We start from the raw sequence: 11261 nt of genomic DNA on the forward strand, positions 1-11261 counted from the left end.
ATGGCTCACTAATATGGCAGAAGGAAGCGAATTAGTAACTGATTTTGTTAACGGCATTGGAGATATATCCATGAATATATTTTTGAAACATTTGAGCAGACAACCCACTCGACCAATTCGCAGCCGTTCTGGCAACCAGCACCACAGAAGTCACTTGTTGAGCCACAGAAGCCAAATTCGCTACAGGAAACACCAAGAGGGCAATTGGTGACATTTCCGTATTTGCCACACTCGGCCTTTGCATTACAGTTGTTTAGACAGCCATCGCCGCAATGGTCATCGCCGAAGCCGCAGCTATGAAACAATATCAGTTTGATTGGCCATTATGTGAATGAAAGCTGGGTGTAGGTGTATTATCTTACCTTCCAAATTGACTGCAGCATCCTTCCAAGCAGGGGTTTAGTTCCGAACAAGTGCCATCTTGCTGCGCTTTCGCAAAAAGAATGATTGAGGAAATCAATAACAAAAGAGTGTATGACCTGAGGAAGCCCATCATGCCAAAATCCGTCTCGTGAGAGCTATAGGACTCGGCGAAGTTCAAGATCTCAGCTACTTGTAAAATTGATGAGAGGATCGACACACCACCTTCGTAGACCAAAGGGCTTGAAGACGATTTATGTCACACGAACGGATTTCTTTTATCTAGCTTTGCGCTTTCGCAACTCGAGTCCGGTGCACCCTCGGTTGCAGTTGGGGCACTGTACGAGCGCTTGTGACTAGCTTCCAATTGATCTTATAAAAATCACTACCTATAACAGGAACTCGGAGAACATCCTAGCGTGTTTCAAAGATTTAGTCCGGTACCTAGGTATGACAACAGAAAATCAGGGGGCCGATTCGATATTCAAGATAAGGAGTTGATATATGAGTGGATTTTACACACATTCCTTAGTGCAAACGCATACACTAAGCTAAAATAGTTATATTTGAGGCTATTGTACTCCACCGAGGCAAAATTCGCTACCCGGAACTTTCTCCACTATTCTCGTAGGGGGGACCCAGGGGCGCACCCCATTCATAGGATTGGCCAATCTGGGCGTTGGCCCAACACGAATATTCGTTCAGCATGGCATCGGAAACATTGGCAATGTCCAATGCATCCTCTAGCGACTCGCGAGAGTAACGGATTGCCCGCCCACACTGGTCGAACCACAGCACAAGAACAGTTCCTGCGTCGGAGCCTTCGGAAGCAAGGGTTGTTGCATCAACGATATGGATGCGTCCTGCGACTAGTCGCATGTGGTAGTCTGAATAAAATTCCGGCCACGGGTTTTCATCCTCCTCCGGGTCGTAGCCGCTTTCATCCGCAGCCTGAGGGTCAAGGCTTGCGGCCTCGGTTCCATCTTGTAGGGCCTCTTGGACATACTCTTCGTATTCTTCTGTAGGGCAAGTACAGTCGAGCAGCTGTGGCAGACGAAGAAAAATCTTCTCCCAGTTGGAACCGAAGTTATACAAGGATGAATCGTTGCAAATTGCAGGCCGACCGAACTTGCCTTCAATGTGACTTTGAACCTCAGCCCAAGAGTCCTCGGAGAAAGGCTCATAGCAAGTTCGGAGCCAATACGTTCCGTCCACCAACTGACGCTCAAAGCTCGGTTGGCGAACACGGTTCAATAGCTCTTGACTGTGGGGTGGAAGTCCCTGTACAGACCTACCCTTTAGTCTTCGCTGCTGCTCCCGATATGGCTATTCCGATGGGTTAGCTTTCCCGATGGAGTAACAGGGGGCCAAAATCCAAATACCTGACGGCCACGGACTCCGAGTGTCATGTATTTAGCGAGAATTTGTTCACGTTGGGCATCGATAGATAGCGACGAGTCTTCCTGCCATTGTTCCTTGGATGTTGTTAGAGGATGCCTATACCATAGAGCGCTGACCGTAAGGATTTACCAGGAGGAACAAATCAGCCTGCCAGGCTCGGAACGCAGACATATTGCAGAATAGCCTCACCAGGGACGATAGTGGAACAGAGTGAGAGTGAAACGAGAGATTTTCGGTACTTAAGATCGGATGTTTTCTTGGCAGAGGCTTGAGTCGGGGGCCAAGCGATGCCGGGTGGAGAACGTCTCAGAGCACCCGCTTACCCGTTGGGCATCTGCAGAATAGTGGCGTTACAGGGCAGTGGGCGGTCAAGGAGCGGCTGGACATCCAAAGTTACGGGTGGAAAGGCAGCCGTTTCTGGCCTCAAAAGCGGTCATTTTCGGCGTCAATCCCACAGGTCCTCATATTCTAGTTGTAATTTTCAGAACTTTTGCCAAGAAGGTCGATCACCTCTTCCTCCTGATCTTTTAGGGGCAAGAGATATTCTGACGACGTATTCAGCCTATTCTCGGTGAGTACGCAGCAGCCTGTACAATCGCTAGGGGATGATAGGAAAGCTTGCTCAAAAGTTGTATAGCGTCTTCGTGTTTCCACGGGAAAGATTGGCTAATCAGGTGATTTCTGAGCAGCAAAAATGCTTCCTCCCTACGCAGCAACGTAATATTGACTATCTTTATGTTCTTCTAATCTACAGCCGCATGCAGGCTTGGACCCGGACGCAATCCACAAGGCCAAAAAAGATAAAAGTAAAGTGTTAATGACGTTGGTAACTGATCATAATATACAAAGTAATATATAAGCTGTTGACCCTTTCCGGTTAAGTCCGAAAGAGCCCCTCAAGCCTCACTCAGCTCATATAACAACAGCATTGGCAGAATCCGACTTGTGTCTTTTTTTCGACCTTTTCAAATCATATTCAATCGTAACCCACCTCCTGGATACCTCTTCCCTTTCCTGTGCCGTGGACCCTCGCATCTCTTCGAGTCCCTGCCTAATGCGACCCATTGCAACCATGCATCTTTGATGTCTGCCTAGTGAGTCGTTGATTTCTCTGAGTATCCCGCTTAAGGGATACCCTGCCAGACCCCATAGCCCTGATTAAAATTAACTTGTAAACAACAATATCACAGAAACTTGCTTGCACGTTCCACATACCTGCTGTCGGCTTGAGAAACACCCCGCCTATTCCTTTCCCGACCCCCTTGAGCAGCCCCTTAGCACCTCCATGCTTGAGGCCATGACGTGGGAGTGTTTCTAGGCCCGTGATACCCAGGTAGAATCCGTCTCGGAGCTCCTGTGCATATGTCAGAATATTTGGCCCCGGACTAGCGCCGGTATGACTTTTACCTTTCCTGCCGCCCTGAACCCACTTCGAATACCGATCACCTGGGGGATGTCGCTTACTGTGGGGTCGTGATATAGTTTGGGTGCGTTGTGGAAACCTCTCGCCATGCTCAGTGACACGTCGGCCGGTAAAGTTATGATTACCTTTACTATCTTCTTCGACATTTGACTTCCGTGTAACGTAACTTCGTGTAAGAGGGTGAATTTGGGTGGTTTTAAGGGTTCCATCGAGCTGCCCATTGTCTTGGCCTTTTCGAGCTGGAGATTCCTTTTGCGCTCTGTGCTCCGAATTGGATCGATGTGGTTGACATCACTTTCATTGTCCTCATCGGTAGTGTCTTCCTGTGTACTCTCCTCTTCTCCGTTTCCTCTAGCTCCCTGTTCATCATTCTCAATCTGCAACTGCCCGCCCTCGTTTTGGATCTGTATTTCCTCGCTCTCAATACTATCCTCTGGGGATGCATGAACCTCTGGGGATGCATGAACCTCTAGGGATGCATGAACCTCTCGTGATTCTTGATCCAGAGAAGCAATTGCTTCCCGACATGCTGCGTGACGCTCAAAATGTTCATGGGGTTGGCGTATTGCGTGAGCAGCAGAAGAAATACCACGCACAATCTCTCCTGGTGAATCTACAAGCCCAGTCACAAAGCTCGAAATGACCCCAAAGAGCACCTGAGCACTAGCAATAAGTGGGTCGGCAGGGTCCATGAATGTATCATATTCCATTGGACGGTGGCTGGAGGCGAATCAGCATAAAGCTCTCGCAATTGTGATGACTTATGTTGAAGAAGACTTACAGAACGAGCATGTCTGGACTGATCTTGCCCGATTTCACTAGAACCGTTGCTGCAAAGGCACTCAAGTTGATTTTAGTATGTTTGAGGTGCCAAGCCGCTGGCAGATTCGGGATCAGAGAGCATCTGAGTGACTGGGGGTCCAGATTTCGATAAAAGCTACTCACACCACGGCGCACGCCAGACTCTTCTTGCATTTTCCTTGCGATCGCCTGTGCTTTGTCCAGAGTACTTGTCTCTAGCGCTTTCTGTATTGCGTCTGAGAGGTTCTGCTGGTTCAAATATTTGTATGGTATTGGGGCTGGTCCAGCTCCAGCCCGCGCAACGATATTTCCCCAAAATTGCTGGTCTCCAAAAAAAGGGATAATTATCGTCGGCCGACCTAGCGCGAGGCCTGCCGCTGTGGTGCCAGCACCACCATGGTGGATGACACATGAAACCTGCCGGAATAGCCAATCGTGAGGGCAGTTTCCAATCATAAGAATATTTTCCGGCACTTCGTCTGCCCCCAGATTTCCCCAGCCTTTTGAGACAAGAGCCCGCTGTCCGGATTTTTGGACTGCTTCAAAAATAATCTTCGTCAATTTGGCAGGATTATCGACCACGATCGAGCCAAATCCGATATATATTGGTTTTGGTCCTGCGTTGAGAAACGTAGCTATTTCCGTTGGTGGTGTGTAGCTGGTCTCTGACAGGAGGAAGCTAAAGCCGCATACATCGATGTTATCAGCCCAATCGGGGGGCTTAGGTAGTAATGAAGGAGACCTGTTTCAAGTATTAGAATATTCTTGCCGACTAGGAATGTATTCCTAACCATAGATACGTGTGCGGCACATGTAGTCGGTGTAGTATGTTTGGGGCAGTCATTGTATCCAGAGGCTGCAGTGCCAAAGTGTTTTTGCGAAGCGTGTTTAGAATATCTCCTAAGCCTTCCCATACCATCATATCGACAACATTATAGGACATAAAATTTGCGATAGTCGGTTTGCAGTTCCGGGGGTGAACATTCGCTAACGGGTGGGGGAAAGACTGGGTTGGTGACCAGGGCATCCTATTATTCATTAGGTGTTCAGCATACGAAAGGCGATTAGAGATTAGTATATAAGAGGGTCGACTCACGTGAATATAACATGGAGAGGGATGCCTAGTCGTTGTGCGCAATGAATATGGGCAAGGCTAGGAGGGTTGGCTATAATAGCATCCGCCACAAAGGGCCGTTGTCGATAATCCAAAGTATTACTCCATGGGTCTTCCTTAATCTGGTGAAGGTAAGTCCCGTCACCAGTTTCAAAACAGGATTTCCAACATCCAGTGAAGATTTCCTTCATCTCACGCCGACGCTTCTGGATGTCTCCGCTGCGTATTGCTTTGAACCCCGGTAAAAGGCCCGGATTTTTGACCATGTAAGCCATCAGCTCCTCTGGGTCTCCTCCGACATTGAAAAACTCTAGACCGCTATCGAGAACGAATTGCCGAAAAGCTAAGTGTGTGGCCAATCTCACTCGGTGGCCGTGTGCTTTCAGCTCTGTCCCTAGTGCAACAAACGGTTGAATGTCGCCTCGAGAACCAATAACTTGGATGACGAGGTTTAAGTGCAGTGGAAAATTCTCGTACTTTGAATAGGGAGGCCGTTTTGCATTGGCGGTTTCTTCGGCCTCTCGTTCAGCATATCTTTCCGGTCGCTGGATGCGGTTCAATAGCCCTGTGAGGTGCGGTTTATGCTGATCGATATGGATATCTACCCGGCCGTCATCTATGACAAGAAATGATCCACGTTAGGGTAAGTTGAGTGAATATCGCCGGAACTTCATGTACCTAGAATACGAGCACCAGTATTCAATCCATCCTGGAAAAACTGCACTTCATCGTGGTCATCTGGTGGTCGCTTGGTATCTTCACCGGTCCAACCATCCGAGCGATTGATGCCCGTTCGCTCCGAGGACCCTCCTGCGGTAGTCGGCGCTACAGTGACCATGATCGAAAGGGGTATGGCGCGTGGGATGTGCAGAAGAAAAGGCGAGATCGAGGATCAAGAAAATGCGATCGATGGTCATGCTGGAGAAAACCCACATGAAAGTCCAACATGGGGCGAGGTCTCGCACTTTCGCCTTCTCGTAACCCCGCAACACATGACCTTTGCTTGCGCGACTGACAAATCCAAGTTCAAAGCCCTGGAGAGTGTGATTTGTGTTTTGGTGTTAAATGACGTCAGTGACCTCATTAGGCCCAAGGTAGGTGAAGCTTTAGCTTTAGGTGAAAGATCGCTCTAGATCACTCAACGCCTTATTCTTAGTGGTTAGCCAAATGCGAATGATTACTAACCAAAACTAAGATGGATAGCAAATTTATTTAATTTACAACTTCACTGGAGAATCATGCCACTAGGCGTGTGCTCACACTATATGAATTCACCACGACTTATACCATATCGGATGACTTGATGAAGGCTTCTTCCGATTTGGTTTTATTGATTCCGGTTTAGCGCCACCGGTCATGGTGCGTGCCCGTGTGTGTTTGTATATAGGTCCCAATCTCTTTCTTTTTTTCTCCTTCCTTCCTTCTCCTTCCCCCTTCTGTACTTAGTATCTTGAATGAAATGCACTCTTTTAACTGAAAGAACTGGCAGGTAACAGAGATTTGGTCTATGGGATAGAATAATGTTCGCTGGAAGATCAAACTATACGAGGAGTTAGTGGAATGAACAAATGTCATACCCTAAAAGAGAGAAGAACCCAACGTACATAATGCGTGAGGAACATTCGCCGAAAATAATTGGTCGAATGTGGGTAATCTCCGTCAATCTAGAATCGAGAATACCAAAAACTGTCGTAGGTATAAAAGGATCGAACTATCCCATACAAGTGTCACAGTTAGCAAGTCCTAGTCGAGCACAAAACCCGAAGATAAACCCCGAAGAATAAGATTAGAAATATACATAGAATCCAAGGTACCAGGCTGATATGAAGAATTCTTTGTGAACAAAGTTATAAAATTGTGTGTGAACTTTCTAAGGAATCTCGTGCGAGTCGATGAACCTTTGGGGATAAACAAGCGAAGAATCACCTTTGATTGGATCAAGGGTGTTTAAGACTTTACCACTAGGGCCATTCCTCGCTGCTCCGGGCCCCCTTTGCCGACGAAACTAACTGACTCTAATCTAGACTTCCGCAGAACCCAGTTCTCGACCCAGTTGTATGCATAAATATGTATGAATAATACCAATTAAGAGCGTTTTGACATTATTGCGTATTTTTATGCAAAGAACAGGGTCACATATTTTGAGATGACTGGGTTCTCGGTCGAAGGCTTCCACCCAAATTTGGTTTTGCGAAAGTCTTCTCTAATCTAAGCTTACCCCGTCGCGGATCCCATAACAGACCCCTGATCGTACCTACGTAAAACCTTATCTCAAAATAATCGAGGCACTTGCCAAGAAGTACCGAAAAGAAACGGAAATGATACAAAGAGGAACCAACTACTGATTGTGTCGCATATTGAAGCACAATTTGCCTCAGCACTGCGCCATGTGTGGCTGAGCGCCAACAATTCGTAAGGTTGCTCTATTCAGTTTTCCGGACTTCTCAGAATTTTCCTATAGCAGTTAAAACCCCGAGGGCACTAGTTCTAGACGTTATGCTACTGAACCTTAATTAAGTTCCTTCGCCATGTTTGTTTGGATGAGGCATCGATAAGCGGGAGAAATGCTAATGATATGATAATCTCCAAAAAAATAAAGTTCGGCTCCGCCTAGGGTTGACCTGAAACGGGATAGTGAATACGAGGCGGGACACACTTGCGAAGATCTATAACTACAACGTAACCCTGATATGCTGACATAAAAGGTCTTGATGGTGTAACTTTGGAGTGATCCCTTGTGAACTATAAATAAAACAATCCAGAGGGCGAAATAGTTAAACTTGTTTGACCCAATCATATTTTACAGGGGAAGGGTAGAGGAACCAAGAAGCTTCAGAACATTAGAACCGCCGTAAGAGAAAAGGAAAAACTAGAAGATCCCGCATTGACTGCTTCGAATTGGACCCACCGAAGGATTCCGGTTCAATTAAGAAATACCGGCATATTCGGCATATTATATATCATTATAACGGAGACCTAGAACCTCTATACTGGGTAATACACGACTCTGCCATGCTAATATCCGCTCGCCGAGACCCTAATGGCCCCTTTGGAACTCAAACGGAGGTAGAGATTCCTAGTCCATGTCTCGTATAAAAAGCGGGCCCGAAGGTAAAGTATATGCTCCGTTTCAAGCCGCGATTCCATTCGTAAGCATAGAATAAAATGAAATGCCCCTTCAAGTGACAGTCAGGGCAAGCCAAAGCCAGTGTCTGTGTTCTAGATTGTTAGGGGCCTAGTTGGTTGATTCTTAGATCGACACTCAGAAAACTTGATAATGAGCGCGTGACCCAGATCTTTGTGGATTTTCCTCGCTTTGCTACCCATAACGCGTCAAATTCACGGCTACCAGATCTCATTTCTTTCAGGGGGATGTAACGATTACCGATTTATCAATCCCGTATGATGCCTGCTCTCGTTGGTGATCGGAAGTCAGTCTTAGAGGGCACATGGGCTCTTGGGGCCGTCGCAATCGTCGTGGTGATGCTCCGGGTATTCGCAAAATCCAGGCTTCGCCATATCGGATCAGATGATCTTACAATGATTGCATCTCTAGTAAGTTCATGCCAATGATTGGAGGGAAATGATGATATAAGTCCTATCTACTCTAACCCCCGACATTTTTTTACAGGGTTTCGCCCTCGCCGCATCAATACTCTTCACAATCGAAGTTCTTGACTACGGCTTTGCATCCGGTCGTCCTGGGGTCGTCGAGGTCACCGCTCTTGAGTACTATACCATAACGGAGGTTTGCAGCGTCGCAAGCACATGCCTAGGCCGGATCGCATTCATCCTCTACCTATTGCCAGTTCTTTCAACGAGGAAATTCTTCAAAATCAGCCTATGGATACTATTTGCGATGCAAATAGTGGCAAATTTTGTAATGATTGTTCTTATCTTATCCCAATGCCACGATATCCGTGGGGTTTGGGATCCCAAATACGCCACGAACTGCATGGAAGACTATATTCAGCTCCGTTTTGGTTACTTCCTCTGCTGTATGTCCATTCGATGCCAAAGGCTCAGTCGCAGCTACGAAAAACACAATTCCCTGCGTTCTTAACTAACAATATCAAATTATCCATAGTCTGCAACTCCGGAGCAGACTTGCTGCTAGCAGTCCTTCCTTCCTATATTTTCTGGGATCTTAAGTTAAAGCCGATGATCAAGTTCAGCCTCATGATACTCACGAGTTTGGGTCTGGTGTAAGTACCTTCCTTGATATAGTTACAATGACTCCCTTATCTAGCCAAGCTTACTAATATGGACGTCCCCCTGTATAGCGCAGCAGTCGGTTCCATAATGAAGGCTGTATATCTCAAAGAGATCTTAACCTGGGATGGTACAGCCAATGCGATAGAGCTTACCTGCTGGGCTATGATCGAATGCTATCTCGTCATTATCACCGCATCGGTTCCCTGCCTTCGTTCGCTGGTTATTTCTTCTGTGCGCCAGTTGTTCGCAAGCGACAAGTCCAGCAATTTTCCTATCACCTCATCGTACAGGAATAGAACAACAAGCCATCAACGGGTGACGAATCGCGTACAAACCAATCGCGAGGCCTCTGGGAGTACGCAAAATTTCTTTTCGGGTGCACGTGGCGAGGATATTGAGATGGGGACTACTAGGGCTACTGTAAATGCCAATGACAGCGATGATGGAGTGGAGGTAACGCGGGATGGAATTGAAAAGACGGTGGATATTAGTGTTACTTGGGAGCAGGGACATGGCAAAAACCGTATTTCCTAGTACGTTGTACAAGAGATATACGTGAGAAAAATTATATTCTAGAGTAATCTATATAATGTTATTATAGCCAAGGATGATATACTATGAGAACGAAGACCCATAGCGCTCAGGGTTCAAACCCCCCTTTAAAGGGGATTCTGTCGGTGGATTCCGTATCGTAAATGTAGGGGTCCAATCAATGGTATTCAACTCTCTGTATTTCTGTATCGGCTCTCTACACAATTTATATGGAGCCTCGATTACATAACATAAATTACGAAAACATGTAGGATTAATAAATCCTCCGGTATGCCGGTGTTACTGCGCCGACAGATTCTGGAGGCCTGAATGCTGGAATTAGCACCGCTCTCCACACCGCTCTATACAAAGTATTGTAAAGTTATTAATTACAAGTGACAGAAATCTGTCGGTACGACAACGTATGGTCAAAAACAGATATATTGGAATCTCTAACTAACTAAAATGACAAGACCCGCGGTTTCAACAATCTGTGCGGACATAGATGACTAACTGTAATATGCACTTTTGTATGGTATGGCTAGTACCATGTGTCACATGATATTCAGGGTATTTTACCCTGTTTCCACCATGTATTCAATCTTAGTATTCGACACACCCCCTAGTTTTTAGAGCTTGCTCCAAGAACTGCTAATTCCTTTATTTCTAGCCTTTCTTTAAAACAGCCTCTGTTTTCTGGGATGACTAATCCCTTTTCTTATTAATTAGATAACTAATCTCTCGCATACCGATCATCTCTCTAAAGATCGCCTGCTTCTGCTTCGGTAGTGGCTTTATAAGGCCATCTGCCGGCATCTCTACAGTAGGAACCCAGACAATATAAACTCGACCAGCGCTAACTTCCTATCTCATCTAGCACCGATTGATATCCACATGCCGAAGCTTCGTATATATACCCGCCCCTTCTTTTATAAGCAGATCGACTGTCTGCTAGTTATCACATATAATAGACAAGGGGTTATCGGGTTTAAATCCCAATAAATTCAGTACTCGGCGCCACTATTATACGGTTTTACCGGCCTCGGCGAGAGTAAGAAGTTTAGCTTTAGTGGTTAATATTATAACGGTCTTTTGCTTAGACGCTTTCCAATCAATTAGACCGCTATACAACTTACAGATATAACCCTCCGAGCTTTTCCTATCTTTGTTATCTCTAAAGGAAGCATCGCTTACGAATTCAACTAACTTCGCGACTAGTTATAAACTATAGTTAATAAGGTTCTTAATCTATTTTTATCTCTAATCTTAGTTTTTGTTCTATTCTTGTCTTTAATCTTAACCTTAATCTTTATCTCTATCTCTAGTTCTATATTTAATAGCCCAGAACCTAGTTTCATACAGATACTAGATGATTCTATCGATAGCGTCGATATATTTCGGACCAGGGTTTATGAG

At 45.9% G+C, this 11261-nt stretch overlaps 3 protein-coding genes across 3 annotated transcripts; 1 reads left to right on the forward strand and 2 right to left on the reverse strand.

The window, feature by feature from the left end:
* Positions 1 to 960: 960 nt before the first annotated feature.
* Positions 961 to 1932, reverse strand: N7471_013359 (uncharacterized protein; the record flags this gene model as incomplete). The annotated part of the gene is made up of 3 exons (XM_057286078.1): positions 961 to 1686; positions 1743 to 1835; positions 1891 to 1932. 3 exons carry the CDS (start codon positions 1930 to 1932, stop codon positions 961 to 963), a joined length of 861 nt encoding a protein of 286 aa, XP_057129403.1.
* Positions 1933 to 2673: 741 nt separating this feature from the next.
* N7471_013360 (glycosyltransferase) lies at positions 2674 to 5937 on the reverse strand (the record flags this gene model as incomplete). Its single annotated transcript, XM_057286079.1, has 7 exons — positions 2674 to 2915; positions 2977 to 3115; positions 3169 to 3904; positions 3966 to 4727; positions 4777 to 5013; positions 5082 to 5715; positions 5778 to 5937. The coding sequence occupies 7 exons, from the start codon at positions 5935 to 5937 to the stop codon at positions 2674 to 2676; spliced, it is 2910 nt and encodes a 969-aa protein (XP_057129404.1).
* Positions 5938 to 8501: 2564 nt separating this feature from the next.
* Positions 8502 to 9848, forward strand: N7471_013361 (uncharacterized protein; the record flags this gene model as incomplete). Its single annotated transcript, XM_057286080.1, has 4 exons — positions 8502 to 8654; positions 8731 to 9097; positions 9187 to 9304; positions 9383 to 9848. 4 exons carry the CDS (start codon positions 8502 to 8504, stop codon positions 9846 to 9848), a joined length of 1104 nt encoding a protein of 367 aa, XP_057129405.1.
* Between the last annotated feature and the right edge of the window lie 1413 nt (positions 9849 to 11261).

The sequence above is a fragment of the Penicillium samsonianum genome (genome assembly GCF_028829775.1).
Source record: "Penicillium samsonianum strain IBT 33392 chromosome Unknown utg000009l_segment0_segment0, whole genome shotgun sequence".
NCBI classification, from domain to species: Eukaryota; Fungi; Ascomycota; class Eurotiomycetes; order Eurotiales; family Aspergillaceae; genus Penicillium; species Penicillium samsonianum.